At 46.0% G+C, this 23,305-nt stretch overlaps 1 protein-coding gene across 3 annotated transcripts in view; it reads left to right on the top strand.

Annotated features, from left to right (window-relative positions):
* Nucleotides 1-23,305, top strand: part of VAV2 (vav guanine nucleotide exchange factor 2) — a 148,535-nt gene that overhangs the window by 100,957 nt on the left and 24,273 nt on the right. For all 3 annotated transcript variants that reach the window (XM_081897798.1, XM_081897796.1, XM_081897797.1), the window contains exons 3-10: nt 770-828; nt 9,268-9,336; nt 13,247-13,349; nt 15,796-15,894; nt 17,886-17,954; nt 18,588-18,688; nt 20,994-21,093; nt 22,011-22,106. In XM_081897798.1, the coding sequence (XP_081753924.1) occupies nt 770-828; nt 9,268-9,336; nt 13,247-13,349; nt 15,796-15,894; nt 17,886-17,954; nt 18,588-18,688; nt 20,994-21,093; nt 22,011-22,106 (696 nt within the window). The remainder of the gene's footprint in view (nt 1-769; nt 829-9,267; nt 9,337-13,246; nt 13,350-15,795; nt 15,895-17,885; nt 17,955-18,587; nt 18,689-20,993; nt 21,094-22,010; nt 22,107-23,305) is intronic.

Here is a 23,305-nt window from a genome sequence, read left to right as displayed (position 1 = left end):
CTTGCCCTCAGGCTTGCATCCTTAACAAGACACAAAAGGAAAAAAGAAGAAGCGGGAGGGCAGAGGAAAATAAATGATCTACTTGCGAATAATCACTGTGGACTTCAAGCGGTGGGGGCGGGAGGGCGGGCGGTTATGCAATTGCATACCGTGTATGAATTACTAATGAAAAGGACAGTGCAGCTATGTTTATTTATTGATTGTGAGTTTGTAAAACGCTGTTACCGTTATACGTACTGATTTATTTTTATTTTTTAAAAAATATGTGGTCTTTCTCATAAGGCAAAAAGAAAAGTTAATTGATGGTTCACTATGGCGGCTGCTTTGAAAGAGATGATCAGAAAGACAGTTTGAATTGCCCCTAGGTCCACTTAGTTTAGTTTTGCTGACACTGGCTGGCAGCAGATCTGCAGGGTTTCAGGCAGGGAGATGCCGTTGGGAAATGAACCTGGTACATTCTGTCTGCAAAGCTCTACCACTGAGCAACTGCCCTCCCCTCCTAAGTTAATGAACTTAGCTTCATTAACTTCAATGGCTCTATTCTGAGTAAAACTTAGATGTGGTTCCTTGACGTAATTATTGTTTCTGTAGGTGAGCAACGGCTTTGCAATTATACCAAAATTAAATACATTCTTTTCTAATAGGTGGGAAAACAGATCCTTAAAAGCGACTCCCACCTGAGACTTTCTTGCATGACGATAACAGCCTTGTTACCTGACTCTAGAACTGCATCTGTCTCTAACACCCATACTTGTCTCTCTTTCATTAGGTGATATCGGCAGTCTCCAGACTATCTCATCACAGCATCGCTCAAAACAAAGGAATTAGGTAAGGGGTTCCATTTTGCTTGAAGTTGCTGCATTTTCAAAATTGTTTCCTTAAATCTGCAGAACAGGTTGTCTTAAGTTTAATTGCTGACTGCTCTGTGAAGATGTGGGTGGCGCTTTGGTCTAAACCACTGAGCCTTGGGCTTGCCGATGGGAAGGTTGGCGGTTCGAATCCCTGCAACGGGGTAAGCTCCCATTGCTCGGTCCCTGCTCCTGCCAACCTAGCAGTTCAAAAGAACGTAAAAGTGCAAGTAGATAAGTAGGTACCACTCCGGTGGGAAAGTAAACAGTGTTTCCGTGCGCTGCTCTGGTTTGCCAGAAGCGGCTTAGTCATGCTGGCCACATGACCTGGAAGCTGTATGCCGGCTCCCTCAGCCAATAAAGCGAGATGAATGCTGCAACCCCAGAGTCAGTCACGACTGGACCTAATGGTCAGGGGTCCCTTTACCTGTGAAGATGGGGGAGGGGTTGCTTTGGTGTTGTGAAGCAGACTGGTGATTTTGGTGTAGGTGGGACGTGGGTGGTGCTGTGGTCTAAACCACTGAGCCTCTTGGGCTTGCCGATCAGAAGGTCGGTGGTTTGAATCCCCACAACTGGGTGAGCTCCCATTGCTCAGTTCCAGCTGTTGCCAACCTAGCAGTTCAACAGCACACCAGTGCAAGTAGATAAATAGGCACCACTGTGGCGGGAAGGTAAACAGCCAGTGCTCTGGCTTCCATCATGTGTTCCGTTGCACCAGAAGCGGTTTAGTCATGCTGGCCACATGACCCAGAAAGCTGTCCGTGCACAAACACCAGCTCCCTTGGCCTGAAAGCGAGATGAGCATCACAATCCCATAGTCACATTTGACTGGACTTAACCATCCAGGGTCCTTTACCTTTTTTGGGGGGGGGTGTTAAGTAATATAATCCCTCCACCCAAAATCCCAGAATTTCCCATGCTCTTGGAATACCAGTTGGCGGGGAGAGTTGCTATTACACTCAAGTCTTGCTTTTGGGCTTCTTCACATTGGGGCATCTGGTTGGCCACTGTGAGAACAGGATGCTGGACCAGATGGGCTTGATCCAGATGGGCTTGATATAAGCAGGGCTTATATTATATTCTTCCTCCAGCAGGTACTGGAACCCCCAGATTTTTGCACCCCCTCACATCATTCTCATGGATAAGTAATCCCAGTTCCTCTTTCCTTGGCCAACAAATGCAACTTCCAGACATTTAAAAACTCTTTTCACACTTGATCCCTGGACAGCCAATTTTGGGGAGTGTAAAGTTTCTTTTGCAATCCCATGCAACAAAGATCTGGTCTTTGCAAACATTGCCTTTCATCCCAGGAACAAACACTCCCGCTGCCTTGTTGGATCAGCTGCCAGAAGGGTTGAACGAAAACCCACCCACCCTCCTCCTCCTCTCCTCACCCTCCCCTGCATTGCCTGCCTGCCCTGCACAAACCCAAGTGTGGCCTCCATTCATTCTAAACTTGGATCTTCAAAGGCTGGCTATAATTGCTGAAATAAATAAGCAATGTTTGGAGTCAGATCAAGGAACCGGCACAGGGCACAAGTCACCTTTAAGAAACCCCCATCCATTTTGGACTCCCTTCTCTCTCAGTATTTCTGACCATGGGATCTCACCCAATAGTTCATTCAACTTTTTGAAACCAGCCTACGTAAAGTCCAGTGTGCATGTTCGACTACACTTAGTTTGCCTCTGTACCATGAAACCCAGGAGGAACTGATCACTTCCTCCCAAGGTTCTCAGTACTTCCACTTCATCAGTCAGTTCCTCCCTGTTATTGAGGACCAGGTCCAATATAGATTACGGCCTTATTGCTTCTTTCACCTTCTGAAATTTTCAGAAAAGCTTTGGAGGAATTGGTTTGAGTTCCAACAGATATTTGGGTAGTTGAAGTCTCCTTTTTGGAAGTTTGGGAATCTGCTGTAGGATGGCATTACCCAAGTCCTCAGACTGGCTTAGGTATATACAGTGGTACCTCAGGTTAAGTACTTAATTCGTTCCAGAGGTCCGTACTTAACCTGAAACTGTTCTTAACCTGAAGCACCACTTTAGCTAATGGGGCCTCCTGCTGCTGCCGCACCGCTGGAGCACGATTTCTGTTCTCATCCTGAAGCAAAGTTCTTAACCTGAAGCACTATTTCTGGGTTAGCGGAGTATGTAACCTGAAGCATATGTAACCTGAGGTGCCACTGTATAGCAAACACCCACAGTAAGATCATTGGGGGGTTTTCTCCCCCTTTCCTACAATTTTTACCCAAATACTCTCAGGTCCAGGTCATGGATCTCTTTACAAGTGTACACATCCTTTACATATAATGCTCCTCTTCCTCCCTTCCTGTTTGGGCTATTCCTTTTGAACAGGTTAACCCCCCCCCCCCATTTCTACATTCTAGTCATGTGTCTCATTCCACCAGGTCTCAGTAATGCCTACTAGGTCATATTTGCTATCCTGTATTAAGAGCTCAAATTCGTCATGCACCAACCCGATGCCTTTAGGAAACCTGCAAGCAGGATTTCAGCACAAGAGTCCTCTCCCCTTCGGTTTCCAGCAACTGGTATTCATAAGCATTTCTGCCTTGCCCTTCATGAATTTGTCTAATCCTCTTTTAAGACCAGCTAGATCCCACGGGCATCCTGTGAGCACAAGGTGCTGGAATGGATGGGCTATAGGCCTGGTCCAGCAGGGCTCTTCTGATATTCCTAAAAACTCCTTATGTGCCCCTGAGAACAAGGCAGGAAAAAACCTGGAAGCTTCTTTCTCGGTGGAAGAACACTTTCACGAAACCAGAAGGGAGATTTCAGCACAGAACTAGACCATAACGGCGAGATTTGGGCTAGGATGCACAGCAGCATCCTCAATTGTCTGTATTGCTCTGTTTTAAAATTTAATATTTTGTAAATGCAATTACTTAAACCTCAGAGGATAGAATTGCTGTTCAGAGTTGTGCAGGTAGCGGCTGCCTATATATCTCAGTTTGGAAGAGGCGGTTTTATTCTCCAGAGCTCAAGCTGTGAACGACACAATGCGACAAAGACCCATTTCTAATGAACCACTGTTCTTGTGCTGCTATGATTAGACATAATACACTGCAGCTGTAGTCATGCACAATGTCACACGTGTCTTCCTCCCCAGCTCTGCAAAATTCAGCTTGGAATATTTAGTAGCCTTTCACTAAATTGTGTCAGGGAAATACGTGCTCTAAAATGTCAACATAGTGGGGGCAGTGTGGTGTAGTGGTTAGAGCATTGCTTCCCTAACTGGGTGATGCCATCCACCGGAGGGTGGTGGGATTACTTGAAGGTGCACTAAGAGGCAAGGAGATGCTAGAGATAATGACTATTAGACTTTGAAAAGGTGGTATCACTGAATCATGTTCATTCATTTTGTTGAATTAGTTAAACTAAATGGGATTTAGAATAAAAGTGCAATTAATTGTCACTGTTATTGTGTTATCTTCCTTGGTAGGTCATGCAAACCACTATTCTGAATAAGGCTTTTCAAAGGGTAAGGTAGGGGGCACTGGTGATGAATTTATGGGACCAAGGGGGTGGTGTCCTGAAAAGTTTGGGAACCACTAAGTTTGAGTGTCTGACTACGGTCTGGGAGAGGCCAGGATTCAAATCTCTGCACAGCCGTGAAACTCACTAGGTGTGACCTTGGGCCGATCACTGTCTCTTAGCTAAGCTACCTCACAGGGCTGTTGTTAGGATAACAAGCGGAGAAGTTGGAGAACTGTATAGAACTCCTTGAGCTTGTTGGAGGAAGGGTAGGATATAAATGTAAAAATAATGAAACACAGAGCCTATCGGCAGAATAAAACACAATCAAGGGGTGGGGGTAAGTTCTCCAGAATGCTGGGCAAAGAAATAAGTCATATCTTGGAGAAGAGACTATTCCCCAGCCTAGGACTTCTGCTGCCAAAGAGCCTTGCCAATGGACCATATTTGGTGGTAGCATAATCAGGATCAATCCCCAGCATCTTCTGGCAGGTTTGGGGAAAGACCCCTGTCTGGAGAGCTGCTGCCAGTCTGTGTAGCCAGTGCTGGGCTAGATAGACCAATGGTCTAGCTCAGGATGGGGCAGCTTCCTATGTTCCTACTTGGGGATGGAGGTGGGGAGCACGGGTTTAAAGTTCATGCTTCTGAATCCAGAATATTACCTCTTGGAGATTTTTAATCATGTATGATGAAACTTAGGCTGCAGGAAAGGAAGAATTATGAACTGGAGATCCCCTGGGTGAATTGGGGTCAGAATACCACTTACAAGTAAGCCTGCTTTTTATGTGACATGATTAATGCTCATTGCAGGCAAAGAAAAGGGGACAGAAAAGTTATGGATGATGACCCAGCACTTGTAATTACACGGAGGTGCTTGCTCGGCTAATTGGGAACAAGTACTGGTGTGTAATACCTTTTGAGCCGCCAATCTCTCTTCTCTCATTCTCTAATTAACAAAAAATCCCTGCAGTGCAAGCAAGGTCCAAGGAGGAGGAAGAAGAAACAAATGGTATGGGGACTCTGTTACTTGCGCCATGGCGGGATTAGTCTTCTCCAGAATGTCAACACAGTTCTATGAAATATGGTCTGTTCCACTCCACAACGAAATGGATACAATAGATTCAGGGCACATCACACCATTTGTGGGAGCTGGAATTTATTGTAGTTCCCATTTGCAGAGTATGCAGAAGGCCATCCCTAGGTCATTTGACCCTTTAATTAGCAACAGTGGAGGCAGGGTGCTTCTGGGTGCCTGTCATCAGAAAGAACAGGAGGGGAGAGTGCTATTTGTTCCGTTCCTTCTTTTGGGGTTCCCTTAATGAGCATATGGCTGGTCATCATGAGAACAGGATGCTGGCCTCTAGCCTGATCCAGATAGGTTCTCCTTAGGTTCTGTATGCTAACTCCAGTGTTGAAGGCAGTAATGCTTCTGAAAAACGACTTGCTGGGAGTCACAAGTGAGGAGACCGCTGTTGCTATCACTTTCTGCTTGTGGGCTCACCATTGAGGCACCTGGTTGGCCAATGTGAGAACAGAGGGCCTGATTCGGTAGGCAGGGTCTACCTCCACTGTGAATACCAGTTGCCGGAAATCACAAGTGAGGAGAGGCTTTCTGTTTCTGCATATGGTGTTGTGCTCATGTCCTGCTACTGGAACTTCCATTGAGGCATCTGCTTGTCCATGGTGAGAGTAGGATGTTGGGCTAGATGGGCTCCTTTGGCTACCTGCAAAGCCTCCAGGCCTTTTCATCTTTTTAAAGAGGCCTAGGACCCTCGTACTTACAGGACTGCCTCTCCTGGTATGTCCCACAGAGGACACTAAGGTCCATGAATAATAATAGCTTGAAGGTCCTGGACCCTAAGGAAGCCAAACTATCCTCCACCAGGGCCAGGGCTTTTTCAGTGACTGCTCCGACCTGGTGGAATGCTCTGTCCCACGAGACTAGGGCCCTGCAGGACTTGATCTCCTTCCCCAGGGCCTGTAAAACAGAGCTATGCCGCCTGGCCTTCAGTTTGAATTAGCCTGATCCTCTATTCCCCTTTCCCTTTCCTCTTCTATGAAGAAACCCTTTCTGGGACCCCACATTTAAATTCTTCCCTGATCTCCTTGCTGGTCCTAACAGGACCAACTTGGCCAGTTAGCCCTGGTTATCATTCAATGTCTACTGACTTCCCCCCCAACAATCCCTGAATTTTATTAATATTGATGCTGTACTTTATGTTGTATTTTATGCTGTTTTATGCTGTCTTTAAGTCGCATTTTAATCACTGTTTTATATTTGCTGTTAGCCGCCCTGAGCCTGGTTTTTAAACTGGGAAGGGCGGAGTATAAATAAAATAATAATAATAATAATAATAATAATAATAATAATAATAATAATAATAATAACTACTATAGTAATAAAAAGATGTGTTTGCTGAGTTTTAAAAAACAACAACTTACAAACCATAAAGAAACAAAGAATGACAGTTGTGTGGGGCATGTTATTGCAGCTGGGATAAAATAAACAGACGGTGTAGTACAATTTTGCAGACATCCTAATAAAACAGATTCCACAAAGGAAAGCATTTTGGAAGTAAGAGACACATATCGATAAGGTAGTCTTACCCCATATGCCCCCACTCAACCACTTTGATCAATGTAACTGGACTCTTACAAGTGCCACATAATGCTCATTCTTCATTTGTAAGAAATCAATATTTTAGGCAGAGTATCAAGCAGTATACAACTTTTGTGTAACAATAATGACTGAGTAGTGGCATTCCCCTTCTCCAAGAATCCTACATGGATGGCAGACGTATCTCTGGGGCACATCAACTGAAGAAAAACTCTGAAATGGTTTGCTGGGAAGTCTTTAAAGACCTGTAGGGCCTTTGGGGGCAGCTGCCACATGCCTGGTTGCTTTGACAACCGAATATTTATGCATGAGGCGGGATTTAGTGTACAGCTCTGCCATGCAGATGTGCACCGACTTGACCAACTGGGACATGGCATCAAGAACCAGCTCTTCAATAATTAAAAGGAAGTTGTCAAGTTCTTCAGGTCGAGAGGGTGACTGACGGGCCCTGAGATTTCTATTCCACCTCGCAGTAAGTAATTCCTCATCATTGCCTCGCTATCTCCAGCCTGGCTCTGCCTTTGAAGGAGTGCCCTTTGGCGTTCTAGGAAACGAATCTGATTAACCCTCTGCTCCACCTGAATAGCCAACTGAACAGGCAAGCTTAGGAAATCCAGTTGACTTAAGGGTTGGCCCCTTGTTTTCCCCAGAAGCATTCATCTACCTCTGTCATGGCCCCTGGAAAATTAATCCTCAGCAGTAAGTCCTCAAGCACCTACAGCTCTGAGGAAGAGATTGATCCATGCCCAGAAGGCACTAGAGCTTGCTGCTATTCCCTGAGCCCCAAGGAGACAGCTCTACCACCCGTCTCTGATCCATAGACTCCTCGGGATCAATAGAGTTTAGAGTGGAGATCCCACTACTAAAAATCCCATTATTTCAGATGAGCCAATGGATGAAGAAGGCAGCATCAATCCTTTAACTGAGGAGGAAGAGGAGCTTTGGTGAATGGAACAGCCAATGACTGTTTAGCCCTGCTTTGAGAATCAGTCGGTTGCTGCAGGGCTTTGCTAAAACAACATTGATGTTTGGCCTCCTCTGCAGGAGCATTATCCATGGTCCTGAACTCACACCTTGGTATCTCTCAATGGTGCTGATTCTTGCCTTGCCTTGGGAACCAAGAACAAATGAACCCTTGTGTGGGGCATCACCTCTCTATGTTGGTGGACATGTACTCCTCTGAAGCTAAACACATTGTGTGTGAGAGAGAGAGCTCTACCCCCTGATAACAAAGTGCTTTTAAAAAATAAGAAGAAAAGAATGCTGATGATGCCAAAGCAGTTTGCAACTGCCTGGGTCATTTGTTTTGATGGGGGAGGTGGTTTCACAAACTCTTGGGTACTGGACTTCACCCACGAGAGGCAGTCCGAGTTCTTCACTGGTTATAGGCATCTGGTTGGCCACTGTAAGAACAGGATGCTGGACTGTATGAACCATTGCCCTGATCCAGCAGGTCTCCTCTTGCACTATTAATCCCAAGAATCCTTGAAAGTGGTTCAGCATTCATCAGAAACGTCAGGCAATGAGGAACTGCATTATTTGTTCAGGAAATTGAGTCATGGAGGTTCTTAAAATTGTGATCTCTTCCTGTATATCTAGCACAGTTGACATTTTATTCTTCCATGTAATGACATGAATTTGGTGTCATTCAGAACATAAGATGTGCCAAAAAGGCCCATCTAGTTTAGTATCCTGTCCCTCACAGTGGCCAACCTGATGCCCCATTGAGAAGCCCACAATGAGGACCTAAGTGCAACAGCAGCTCTCCCCATTTATGATTCCCAGCAGCTGGTATTATTCTTATTTATTACTTATTTTATTAATTGCATTGCTGTCTCACCTTTTTCTCCAATTAGCTCAAGGTGGTCACATGGCTCTCCCCATCTTCATTTACTGTAATCCCCATAACAACCATGTGAGCTAGGTTAGGCTGAGAGGCAGTGTCTAGCCCCAAGGCAACCCAGTGAGCTTCATGGTTAATTAGGGATTTGAACCCTGATTACCCATGTTCTATTCTAGCACTCTAACTACCACACCACACTGGCTCTCCACAAGGCCCCTTATCATTGATGGCTTTAGTCTCCATGAATACAGAGGCTCTGAGTAGGAACCAAAAGTTCATTCTCCAGACCACTCTAACCTGCATATCACAGAAGCAGCATTGATCATATTTGCATTCCTTACTTGCCTTATCCTGTTTTTAAAAAGAACGTAAAGCAGATGTTCTCATATTTCCAGGTCTTCCCAACTCTTATTCTTAGTAGACTTAACACTTTCTCTGTATCTCCCCACCTACCCTTTACTTTCCAGGCCATTCCCTTCAGAGGAGACCACAGAAAATGATGATGATGTCTATAGGAGCCTGGAAGAGCTGGCTGAGTAAGTATCTACCAAATAACGGATTCTGCCCTGGGATTTTATTTGTTCCTGATTTCATTTTTTATTTGGGCATAGGAGTGGGGAACCTTGGGCCCATGGGTCTTAATATGGCCCTCCACTCCCCCCTCTCTTTTCCTTGGATTCCCCCAAGCCACACACTCTTCTCCCCACACCACATCTCTTCCTAGCCCTGCTTTACACCCCCATGAGCATTTGTCTTCTTCCCATACACCTTCTCCAGAAGGACCCGATCCTCAGTGGCTGATTCAACTCCTTTCACTCTGCTTGGGCAGCTCTAAGATGCTGGAGACTGGGACCCAGTTTCAAAAATAGTAGCAGGTCTCTAACCTGCCCCCTCCTCCAGGACCCCAGATCACAATGACTCTGGTTCTTCCTTCGTTCCTGAGTTCTTGTAATAGATAGCTGGAATTGCAGATTTCAAGGAGACGAGAAGCCGAAAGTTACTGGTGTTTCGGCAAGAGAGAAGCCCTGTCCCCACCCACCCCGGTCCCCTCTTTCTCCCTGCTATGCAGCCTGATGGAATAGCTGCTGTGGATGATGGCTGAAGGAGGAACTTGATGAAGATGTTTCTCAGCAGTGCTAGCTGATTTGCTCTCCTGCAGATCAGTTCCAGAGCTGAGGGTATGAAATAATTTTCCAGGGCTGACTTATATGAAGTTCCCAGCATTCCAAGCCAAACTGTGTTAGGTTAGGTTGTGTGTGTGTGTGTGTGTGTGCGCGCGCGCGCGTGTGTGTGTGTGTTATCCCCCCACCCTTACCCTGCCAATGCTTTGTCCCCTACAATAACCCAAGTGACAAGCTGAGATGCGCTGCTTCACCCACAGGCTCTGCTGTGTGGTGCGGCAAAATGCTAAAGCGATCATTGCTGGGTTGCTATATAACCAGAGTTGACAGCCCATCCCGGTTGCTGTCCTTTGCAAAAAGAGCGGGTTGCGATGCACGGAAAGGGGGATGCTGCAAGTGACCAAACAGAGGCAGCAGCATCCAGGAAGTCCGTAAACACACACACATAGGAGGTTCTTAAGCTATTAGCAAAGGCTGGCTTCACATGCTGCTCAGATCTGCCACTACCAAACCAGCAACTGAAATTATTTAACGGCAGACTCGTTGATCTTACTGGAGTGGATTGGTTCGCTGCAGGTGTGAAGAACCTGCATCCCTCCAAATGTTGCTGAACCACAATTCCTACCATCATCCCTGGCATTGCTTGCTGAGGCTGATGGGAGTTGTAGTTGCACATGATCAGGAATGCAGAAGGTTCTCTGCCCCTGGTTTGCTGCAGGTGTAGCCCTCCAGACCTCTGTCTGGCCCTCACGATTTGGGAAAAGCCATGCCCTCTGTCCTGGACAGTCATGGAGAATGACTGCCCGGGTGATCTATCTCTCCACCCTTCCCCACTTGTGTCTTCTGTGAATGGGGAAGGGTGATAGCTTAGCTTAGTGGTAATGCACCTGCTTTGCATGCACATGGTCCCAAGTTCAATCCCCAAATGGCATCTCCGGGTGGGGCTAGGAAAGGATTCCCTGTCTGAAATCTGCTGCCAGTTAATGCAGCTAGGTGAACCAATGGTCTGAGTCAGTACAAGGCAACTTCCTATGTTCTATTCAATTCAGCCCTTTATTTAGAACCACGAGTACTAGAATCATTTTTAAGGCCACAAAGCTCAGGAGCAGAGCATCCAGTGGCGTAGCGTGGGTTGTCAGCAGCCGGGGCAAGGCAAGTAATTTGCGCCCCCTAACCCGTGGATTTTAGCACTTGAGTCTCTTCCACTAGATTAGCCCGCCACCCCCAAGATGTTGCGCCCGGTGCGGCCGGCCCCCCCTGCACCCCCCACGCTACGCCACTGAGATCATCTGCTTTGCATGCAGAAGAGTCCAGCTTCAATCCTCAACAGCATATTCATGTGGAGATCCCCTATCCGGAACCCTAGGGAGCCACTGCCAGTCAGTGCAGGCAGTACTGAGCTATATGGACCAATGATCTGATGCAATATAAAGCAGCTTCCTTTATTTCTGCATTCCTCTAAGCCAGAGATGGGATTGAGATAAGGGTACATCCAGGGGACCCCAAAGGTAGGAGTAAATATAAGCTTCATCATGGCTGGGCAGTGATATGACCCTCATACTCCCTAGATAATCTGGGCAATTAGGAGACCATCATTCCCCTAACAAGCAGCTAGGGAATGGGTGTGACAGAGAGTCTTCTCTCCAGCCAACGCTTTCTAGCTGTTTTTGTTTTTAAACAGCTCTCGCAGAGCCTCAGCTTGCAAGGCAAAGTGCCATTTTTCCCTGCAAAGAGAGCTGGTGGCGATGGAGGAGGAGGGAGAGAAAGGCAATTTCTGCCAGTGCCCTCTTTAAACTCAGCAGGAGGCCAAAGCTCACATCCCGAGTTCAAAGCCAACCTTTGCTTTCAAAGCCAACCTTTGCTATCAGAAGTCGCTGAGTGCCTGCTGCGGAAGTTGCCGGAAGGTGTGGGTCCCCACATTGGGGTTTGGCAACTGCTGGACAGAATCATAGAAGTGCAGAGTTGGAAGAGACCCAAAGGGACCCTACTTCAACTCCCTGCAGTGCAGGAATGACGGCTAGGAGACAGAATCTGGAGACTAAGCAAATTTGATTTCCCTAAAAATGCTCTTCAAAAGCCCCCTTCTATGAAATCTGTATATATAGCAGAGTTGGGGAAAACATAAGCCAAGAGAATGAATGCAGCTCTCTAGAATTCTCTGTCTGGCCCTTGGGAGTGTTCCCAGGCCGTTCCCCCGTGAGCCCTACTCTGTTCCCTCCTCAAGGACTTCTGCCACCTTTATTGAATGAATGATTGATTACAAACTTTATTGATTTAAAAATAATAATAATTACCAAGCATAAAGTGTTGTCTTCCAGTACAAAACCATGTGCAGATGTTCAGCCTTGAACTATGATGCTGCCTCTTGCTTGCCTGTATGGAGAATAACGAGGCAGCATGTTGTTGTTGTTGTTGTTGTTACAAATTTATTATTTGTCTTTCACCCTAAGATCCCAGGGCTGGTTAAAAATCGAAACTCAACATTAAAAACAGCTTAAAACTGCTTAAAATAACAAAATAAATCCTAAAACACACACACCTTTGGTGCCAAAGACCAAGGGAAAGAGGCATGCATTAGCCATACATCTACAACTTAGGGGCCACCACAGAGAAGGCCCTCTCCCCCTGGTCCACCCTGCCCCCAGCCTCTGAGGATGGAGGACCTAAGAAGAGGGCCCCCTGTGCCCATCTCAGCATCTGAGAGATGTTGCTGTGTGCATGTGTAGAAAGCTCTGGCTTGGACACGGCTAGAATGTAGCCTACCATACAAAGCCAAGAGGCACATTTATTGCTCTCTATCCATGTTTGCCTCTGGCCCTGCCCACCCTTGGCATGCTGCATGCAGAAGGTTGCCCATCTACAATATTTGTTTACAGTATTGGCCCGAATATAAGCCACACCTTTCCCCCCCCCCCCATATTCCGACCGTGAAAAGTTTAAGTGCAGCTTAAATTCACGACTTTACAAAAATGGGCTTTTTTACAGTATCACTGCTGAAACAGACATATGGTAAAATGGAATGGGTGTGAGAGCCCATGGAATTTTAAGGGAGCAGCTTATATTTGGGTATTCTCTCCCCCCCCCCCAATTTTAAAAGTGCGGCTTATATTCAGGTATAGCTTATATTCGGGCAAATACGGTATATATTTAACCATTTGGTTTCCCCCTATATACATAAAAATGTATGGCTGTTGTCACGCTGCAGTTCACGTAACCACCTTTTATTTATTTAACATTTTCTGTGCGACTTTTTACACTTAACCATGAGCGTGGCCTCCTTTGGTTTTTTTGTTGCACTAAACAACCCTTGTTGGTTTTGTTTCAGCGAGCACGATCTGGGGGAAGACATCTATGACTGCGTCCCATGTGAAGATGAAGGGGATGACATCTACGAAGATATTATCAAAGTGGAAGTCCAGCAGCCCATGGTGAGGGCATCATTGAAGTCCTGAGCATACTCAAATGACAAGGGAAGGGAGGGCTTCAGCCTCATAACTTTTTGGGGTGGTCCCCTTAGCTACTGTTTTTAGAACTAAATATCAGGAGGGGGGCAATCTGAATAGAATTGTGATGGCGGTGGGTAGCCACTTGAATGATTTGGGGGAAGGGCCATAGCTCAGTGATAGCGATAGTGTGGATCAGTGATGAATAATAGATCAGTGATAGCGTGGGTGCTTCCACACTAAAATACTGTTTTCTTACCAATGCAGAATGATTCTTATGTGCCACTTGCAATGGGTTGTGTGTCTCTTATTCCCATCATCAATGACATACCCACACCCAATAGTTTTTTTGTTTTTGTTTGAAATGCACCCTCTTCCTCTCTCTCTTTGGGGTCATCCTGCACACTAAACCTTCACTTCTGCTGCTTTTTAGATGGGAAAACAAAACATTTTGGGAGGTCATCTGGTGTATGGGGAGTGCCTTCTGCAGGGGGGGGGGGAGAGAGAGAGATAAATGTGTAAGGGAGGCATAAAAATAGCAAGCAGATGACAACCTGCCCTGGCTAGCTGTCACATCTTCTCTCTTGAGGCTGAGAAAGTTGGGATGGATGGGTGGCTCAATTAGCCAGCTGCACGTCTTCTCCTGAGAGTATTTTTAGATTCTGGCAAGTGTTGACAGACATTGCCCTGATATTCCGCTCCCTGGGGGGGCACCTTTCCCCTTTTTTTGAGCGGTGTCTTAAAAGTCATGCAAAGTGCTGCTGCTTTCAAAAGTGAGGATTTTGGGACTTTTCAGTTTATAGATCGTGGATGGAGAGAGTAGACAGAGAAAAGTTTTCCTCTCCTCTCATAACACTAGAACTGATGGAAATCCAATGAAGCTGTTGGAAGATTCAGGACAGATAAAGTCCTTATTCACACAGAGCATAGTTAAACCGTGGATCAGACAAATTCATGGAGGAGGAGAAGAGGGCTTTTGTATGGCTACTAGCCATGATGGCTCTGCTCTGCCTCCAATTGGATGTATCAATGCTTCTGAATACCAGTTGCTAGAAACTGCATGAAGGGAAGAGTGCTCTTGTGCTCAGGTCCTGCTTGTGGGCTTCCCATAATGGGCATCTGGTTAGCCATTGTGAGGACAGGAAGCTGGGCTAGATGCAAACCCTATGGCATGATCCAGCAAGTTCTTCTTTTCTTCTTATGAGTATACCTAAGACATATTAGCGGCCTTTGCAAGCCTTTGTAACTTATCCCCACCATGTGCAGCAAAAACATTTTTAGAATTCCAAATGAAATGGGTGATTTGTGATGCAAAACGTCCTAACCCTTCTTGATTTTCCCTGTGTGCCCCTTCCATGCTTCAGATCAGATATATGCAGGTAAGTGTTCCCGGCTATAAGTGAAAAGAGTTTTTATCCATTGCATGTGCCATGGTCCCAAGCCCAGGTTTGCATGCTTCGAAATGGACATCTCAGGTGCCTCTTGTGCCTCATTTGGAACATGCATAGATCTGGCTATTTATTTATGAACTGTTTTTTTTTTGTTTTTGCCACCAATAGGTTGCAAAGCAATTTACACCTCAAAAAGTAAAACAGTTCATTGGTTAGCATAAGACAGTATTAAAACAAAACAAAACAACATTCATTCATACACTTAGAATGTGGTAGGACAAGAAGGGGCTGCAGTAAAAGCCCCATTGCATCCTGCAACTGCCCTCTTAGCCACAAAGTGATGAGGGTAGCTATCATTTTCTCCTTTAAAGAGCACATAAAGTTGAAGGAGGAAGTTGGCAGAGTGACCCTCTTTCCCATTTCCTCAAGTAACCCTATATGCTCACGGCTGAGATTAATTCTACTGGGTCCAACTTTTACCCAGATCCCTTGGGAAAGTGGAGTGTGTGCAAGAGAAGGACTGGTTTTGGAGGGTGGGGTAGAAGTGACTAGAGGAAATAGCGCCCAGAGCAGTCACTCCAAAATCCAAATGTTCCCATGGGCCTAAGAAGGTTGGTGAGTCCTAATCCAGGAGCTGCTTCTGGGAACGTCCTTCCTCATGTGTGTCTAGCTAGACAAAGCTACTGATGATGGCATTATACTGTGGTCTGATAAGGCAGATTCCTTCATTCCTATTTGAACCTTACTGTATTTTCAGTGAAAGGACCATAGCTCAGTGGTAGAGCATCTGCTTTGCATGCAGGTGGCCCCAGTGCAATCCCCAATGACATCTCCAGGCAGGGCTGGGATTGCCTCCCCCACCCACCTAAAACCCTGGATTGCTGCTGCCTGATAGCATAGGCAGTCCAGTGGTCTGTCTCTGCATGAAACAGCTTCTCTTGTCCACCTGAAGGTATCCCTAAGTTCCATTCTGTTGAGTTCAGATCAAAATGAGCAGCTTAGACATGCTAACATGCCAGTGTTTATGTTTTTCCCTCTAGAAAATGGGCATGACGGAAGATGACAAAAGGAATTGCTGTTTGCTAGAGATCCAGGAAACTGAGGCCAAATACTACAAGACTCTCGAAGACATAGAAAAGGTGAATGTCAAGTGCAAATTGCTACATTACATTATGTCAGTGCATTTGACGCTTGGGCTCTACGACAGGGATCTTACAATCAAAATTTTGACAATAGAGAATAGGTGTGGGTATGACTTCATGGGCCAGTCTCTCTTTCTCCCTCCCCCCCCCCCACTCCCTCTTCCGGCCTAACCTACCTATGCACACCCTTAAGCTCATTGGAGGAAAAGGTGGGAGATAAATGCTGCAAACAAACAAGGGAAGGAAGAAGGGAGACTTTAAAACAGCCAGGCCACCATCTCTTCATGGAAAATGACCCCTGGAGCTGAAGGCATTGTGAAAGGAGGCGGAGAGTTTTGTTTTTCTGTCCTTGCTGCCAAAAAGTTTTTTTCCTCTCCCTCTTGCAACATCCAGCCCCCTCTTGTGCCCAGGCCAGTGACAGCTTTTAACAGACTCATTACTCTTCCTGATGGGCAGGAGCTCCATAACCGTTCTGATAAGGACCCTTTCCCTTACCTCCATTTGATGGCCTTCAAATGATAAGGGAGCAGGGCTATTTATCTTGGGAGGGCACGTCTCGCCAGGCCTGCCTTTTAATTCATTTTGATGAATTATGGTTTGGTTTTGCATTTCAGAATTGTTTAAAACCACACACACACACACACACACACACACACACACACGTATGTAAAGATGATAACTTAAGGAGCATAAAGTGGAGCCAGGAGCCAAGTAATTACTTTCCCCTTTGGTGATTAAGCAGCATTGTAAACACATTAATGTTTTTAAAACACAAAATTAGCTCAACTTACAATTTGCTTTTTATTCCTTGGCTAAAGAAAAAATATATCAAATGGGTGGACAAAGAGAGGTTTCGTACAGTGGATGCTTGGGTTGCGAACATGATCCATGTGGGAGGCACGTTCACAACCTGCAGCGCTGCGTCTGCACACGTATGGGTTGCGATTTGGTGCTTCTGCACATGCGCAAAGTGTGATTTAGTGCTTCTGTGCATGTGCAACCACTGAAACCCGGAAGTAATCCATTCCAGTACTTCTGGATTTCAGCGCGTCCGTAACCCAAAAAAAACGCAACCTGAAGTGTCTGTAACCCAAGGTATGTACACTGAATATTTAGTTAGGGCAAGAGTTGCTCTTGTGTTCAGATCCTGCATGTGGGCTTCCCATAACACGATCTGGTCGGCCATTGTAGGAACAAGTTGCTTTTATTGGATGGGCCACAGGCCTGATCCAACAGAGCCTTTCTTAGGGTCTCCTGCTTCTTCTTCGCTACTGGAGGCAGGGTGCCTCTGAATACCAGTTGCTGGAAAACACAGGAGGGGAGAGTTGCTCTTCCAACTTTGGTCCTGTTTGTTGCTTCTGGTTAGCCAGAAGACCAGGATGCTGGACTAGATGGGCCTTTGGTCTGATCCAGCAGCCAGGCTCTTTTGACGCTATACCTCTACTCTCGGAAGCAGCATTGCCTCTACGTTTCTGGGAATCTCAAGTGGGGAGAGTGTTGCTGTTGTGCTCAGGTCCTGCTTTCGGGTTTCCCATTGGGGCATCTGACTGGGTACTGTGAGAGAAAGATGTTGGACTAGGTGGTCTTTGACCTGATGCAGTAGGGCTCTTAAGTTCTTACTCCCTTGTGGGCAGTGTTCTGAGGGCCATGCAACAGTGGCAAGTGGCGCCAGAGACAAAAGTGGCAGAATAAACGATATGGCTCTCACCCTTGTACAGTAAGCTATATTCAAAGTCATAGGTTTCTAAAGATACACACAAACACACACACACAACCTCCATTCAGGTAAGCAAGAGACATGATCACAATTCAAGGGCACCTTCCAGCCTGGCAAAATCACCTGAGGAAACTGCAGAGCAAGACCCATGAGCAGCATGAACATGGGAGACGGAGCATGGCCTGTTGGGAATTTCATGTGCCAGATAGAGAGACTTAGATGACCATGTTATGGCCTATGCTTCCCACCTTTTTCTGTTTCGCTTTTGCAGAACTACATGAATCCATTGAGGCTGGTTTTGACTCTACAAGAAATGGAAGCAATATTTATTAACTTGGAGGTAATGTTGTCTAAGATCCGGACCTTTAAATCTCTTCTCTCCTTTTTCACACAGGCTGCAGATTTAGTTCCTTGATTTAAGGAACCTGGGTTTCAAGTCTGACCCTGCTGCAGTTTACAATTCACTTTACACACAATGACTCCCTTTTAAGAGTTCCTGAGTGGTTAATTATGGTGGCCTGAGTGGAGCTTTTTCGTTTCTAAATAATAAGTAAATTGTATTCTCTTTCGCATAAGTGGAGAAAGAGGAGTGTGGGGGGAGCGCACTGCCCCTGGCAGCACAATCCTGGTGGGGTGCCATCGCAGTTGCCCCCACCCACCCATGCTGGGCACCACGCCCCCAGAACACGCCCCCAGTGGCGGAGCTTCATGCTCTGGCACTGGGGGCGGAGAGCACGTGGGGTGGGGCTGGCGTGCGTCCTGGGGTGTGGCACCCAGTGCTGGTGGGGGAGCAGCCGCAATGCCACCCCACCAGGATCGCTCTGCCAGGGGCGGTCCGCTCCCCCCACAGTCCTCTTCCTCTGCCACTGTCTCCATGCCCCCCCCCCCCCGGTGCCAGAGCATGAAGCTCCATCACTGTAAGTGGGAACAACCTTTGGGTACTATGTCTCTTCCCCTTTCCTTTCTTTTCCAGGACCTCATCAAAGTCCACTTCAATTTCCTGAGAGCCATCGATGTTTCCATGATGTCTGGAGGGAGCAGCTTGGCCAAAGTGTTTCTAGAATTCAAGGAAAGGTAAAAGAAAAAGGAGGAAAGGAAACTGGCAATTGGTGGAGGGAGAGAGAGAACATGGCAGGGATTTGTGAGAACCTCCTTAAGGTGTTCTCAGAGCCCCAGATGATTAGTTGCATGGGGCATACTGATGGCACATCGTTGTATTTCAACCCAAGTCTCCTGCCACCCCGAAGGAAGCAGGATGTGGGAGTCCCAATTATAGAATTGTAATAATAATAATAATAATAATAATAATAATAATAATAATAATAATAATAATAATTTATACCCCGCCCTCCCCAGCCAAGGCCGGGCTCAGAGTGGCTTACAAGCAATAATAAAAACAAGATGAATGATTACAACTTAAAAACAAAAATAAAATACAACATTAAAATACTGGAACATTAAAATATTAAAATGTAGCCTCATCGCAGGAGGAGAAGGAAAAGAAAAAATAAAGAGGGAGGGAGGGAATCAAATTGGCTCCATGCCAAAGGCCAGGCGGAACAACTCTGTCTTACAGGCCCTGCGGAAAGAAAGCAGATCCTGCAGGGCCCTGGTCTCATGAGACAGAGTTCCACCAGGCCGGAGCCAGAGTTGAAAAGGCCCTGGCTCTGGCTGAAGCCAATCTAACTTCCTTAGGGCCTGGGACCACTAGGGTGTTGTTATTTATGGACCTTGAGGCTCTCTGTAGGGCATACCAGGAGAGGCGGTCCCGTAGGTACGAGGGTCCTAGGCCGTGAAGGGCTTTAAAGGTCAAAAGCAGCACCTTAAATCTGACCCTGTACTCCACCAGGAGCCAGTGCAGCTTGAAAAGCACTGGGTGAATATGCTCCCATGGCAGAGACCCTGTGAGGAGCCTCGCTGCAGCATTCTGCACCCACTGGAGTTTCTGGGACAGCTTCAAGGGCAGCCCCGCGTAGAGCGAATTACAGTAGTCAAGCCTGGAGATGACTGTCGCCTGGATCACTGTGGCGATCACTGGATCACTTCCAATTGTAGAGTTGGAAGGGACCCACGAGGGTCCTCTACTCACAGCTAATAACCTGACCCCCTAAAAAAAAGGGGGGAGGGGACAACTTTGGATGAGACTAGCAAATATATCCCAGGCGTGTTCCGCACCCCCCCCCCCACTGGGGCATCCGAAGTGTGCTATGGGTGATTCTCTTGACCTCATGCATAATCTGGTGAAAGATCTCAAGAGCTGGGACTTGTGTCCTGGTGGGAATCCAGAGGCTCTGGCTGGGGAGGAATTTCTAGAAAAGAGAAGAAGGTTTTCAGCAAGACTGCTGGAAACTTATCGGAGGGACTTCGGTGCAACTCTGATGCCAGCTGTCCCTGTCCGAATCGTTTGGCACTGAAATCCTGGCCTCCCTTCGAAGTTCCGGCCCCAAAATGCATTCATGTTAAGCTTGGCAGCACAAAGATTGCAAAGGCTCCAATTATCTCCCTCAACGAGCTGCCCAAGGAAAACTGTTTCAACATAAAAGCATGTGGCCAAATTGGCTGGAACAAGAAGAAGGTGATGCAAGAAGAGAGCAAGATATTATGTAAAGGTCCACCCAAGTTTGTGTGTGTGTGTGTGTGTTCGTTCCACCCTTTACACAATCCAGATTCTGGAACAGTTTCATACTGGCTAAGATTTCTGGTTTCTCCTTTGGATTGTTTAGGTCACACAAGGGCGGAGAACTTTTCTTTTTTCAGCCCACTATTCTGAATATTGCTTTTTATAGGGTAGGGTAGGATATTATTTTTATTATTGCTTATTAAATTTGTATAAGTCCCTTCTTCTGTAGATCTCAGGTTGACAGCATAAAAGTACAATATAAAAACACAAAATGCATAATAAAAACAACAACAAAAAAAAAAACGGTAATCCCTGCTCTCCCAGCCCCTTCCTATGAGTCCATTTAAAAGGGGTAAAAGATGTTAATCAGCCAAAGGCCTGGTTGAAGAGGAAAGTTTTTGCCTGGTGCCTAAGGGTGTATAATGAAGGTTCTAGGGTAGTGGGCGCTGGTGATTGGTTTATGGAACCACTTGGTTCCATAAAGTTTGGGGACGACTGTATTAGGTGGATGCTGGAGCAATCCCAGACTGAATCTTGGAACCTAGAATGCACCCCAAAATCCAGTGCATGGATTGTATATACTCTTGCTGGAGCTCTTTTGGAGACAAGGGAGAGGTAAAAATATATTAAAACTTGTGTCAGGAGTGGGATTGTCACATCACCAACGTTAACTAGGGTTGGACTGTGTGCCATGCCAAAGTAGGCCAAGCAGAGAGTCAAAGCAGTGGTCAAATCCTTTCCCCTTCTTCTTCCTTGTAGGCTCTTGATATACGGCGAGTACTGCAGCCACATGGAATATGCACAGACCACGCTGAACCACCTCATGGCCAACCGGGAAGATGTTCAGCAGAAAATCGAGGTGACTGTGCTGAGCGCTTTTGGTGGGTGCAGGGAGAGGTCAGCAAGTGGGTGGCCAGCCTTTGAAAGGGGATTAGATGAATTCATTGCCATCATTGGCTTACTAGCCACAACAGCTGTGTTCTCCCTCCATTGTTGCAGACAACGTGCTTCTGAATACCAGTTGTTGGAGATCTCTCCAAGTAGAAAGCTAGAAAAAGCGTAAGAAGAGGGTCAGGCCAAAGGTGGCCCAACTAGTCTAATTCTCACAGTGACCAACCAGATACCCATTATGGGAAACCTGCAAGCAGTATTTATACCCCACCCATGTTGCTGGGTTTCCCCAGCCACTCTGGGTAGCTCCCAACAGAATATTAATAATAACAATAATAATAAAGTGATAAAACATCAAACATCAAAAACTTCCCTAATCAGGGCTGCCTTCAGATGTCTTCTAAAAGTCAGATAGTTGTTTATTTCCTTGACATCTGATGGGAGGGCATTCCACACGGCAGGTGCTACTACCAAGAAGGCCCTCTTGCCTGGTTCCCTATAACCTTACTTCTTGCAGTGAGGGAATCACCAGAAGGCCCTCGGAGCTGGACCTCAGTGTCCAGGCTGAACGATGCTGGTGGAGATGCTCCTTTAGGTATACTGGGCCTCAGAAAGTAGAGGTATAGCATAGCCATCATAGCTAGTCACCACTGACAGCCTTATTCTTTTTCCGAAGCCTTCCATGTTAATGGCCATCAATGAAAGAAGAGCTTTGATCCCTGATAGTTAAGGCACTGTTTTTTAGATGCAAATTGGATTTCCACAGCCAGAGCAATTGAAACTAGTTAATTTCTTAACGGTAGCATGAAGTGATAGTCTTTTGTAAACAAATATTTCCTTTTTTTCTTTTTTAAAGCATTCTCACTTTTCTCCCCCCTCTTTCAGGAATGTACGCTGAAAGTTCAGGATGGGAAGTTTAAACTGCAAGACTTGTTGGTGGTTCCAATGCAAAGAGTTTTGAAGTATCACCTCTTATTAAAAGTAAGTGGGTTCACCTCTATTCTGATAGGGGCAGAAATTCCTCCAGCTACAGTATGTTTTGGGGAGGGGGAGGGAAATTAAAGTATATAAAGCAAATCAAGAAAAAAATGCTAAACGTTTCTTATGAATATTATTATCATTATTGTCACAATTATTATTACATTTCTACCCACCCCCCATTTCTTCCAACAATATCAGGGTAGTGTAAATAATTCTCCTCCTCTTCATTTTATGCCTACAATAGCCCTGAGAGATAAGTTAGGCTTAGAGACAATAACTGAACCCAACATTACATTCAGTGTGCTTAATGGCAGAGTGGGGGATTTGAACCCGGGTCTCCCAGGTCCTACTCTGACACTAACCACTGCACCACACTGGCTTTCAGTAGAAACTATAGAAGAGCATATTTGATTGATGTGTGCATTGATATTTGATTGAGGAATGGAAAGGAGTATTGCAGAAAAGAGTATAGCTGGCTAAAATCTCTTAAGAGAAGGGAAACACACCCATGCTTGAAACACCTTGTTGCAGGTCTTGCTTTTTCCCAGGGATTCAGAGCCAGATATCCCTTATCTGAACCCAGGACTCCAGGTGTTATTCCACACCTTTAATTACAGGGCTCAAGTTGATGGATGTTGCAACTTCTACCACATCTACAGTTCCCTTCAGGGCAGCTTACAGCCCGTTATCAAATTCAAATAGAAAATTAAAACTCATTGATGTCAAAGCAATTAAGCAAAACTACAATAAATAACATTTAGACCGAAAAGGTCACTAACTTGTTTCAGTTTCCATCAGTTGTCAGGTCAATGGGCAGCACAAATTTGCTGCCCTTTGTTTTCTGAAACAGCCCTGGCTAAGCAAATGGAGTATTCTTCGTCCTGTGGCAGGTAGTCTTTTGGATGAAATAAGGTTGGGGCCCTCAGCTTGTGGAAAGGAGTGATGCAAGCATCTCCCAGTTTTGATCTGTGCCATGTTGGCAGATGTGATGTGATCAGCCTGACAGCATAGGTCACATCAGATGCCCTCTCCGGAGTGGCCTTTAGCTGCAACGCTCCTCTCCTCTCCTCTCCTCTCCCTGCTGCCACCTCACTCTTGGTTCAATATCCAGCCTGAGGGGCAGGTTTGACGAAGTCTGAAAGTTAGACAGGAGTTTGAAGTTGGCAGAAGGAGAGCAGCAGTGTGTGCAGAGTTAGCCT

This window comes from Podarcis melisellensis (assembly GCF_964234715.1).
Source record: "Podarcis melisellensis genome assembly, chromosome: Z".
NCBI lineage: Eukaryota > Metazoa > Chordata > Lepidosauria > Squamata > Lacertidae > Podarcis > Podarcis melisellensis.
This window is presented reverse-complemented; position numbering and strand designations above follow the sequence as displayed.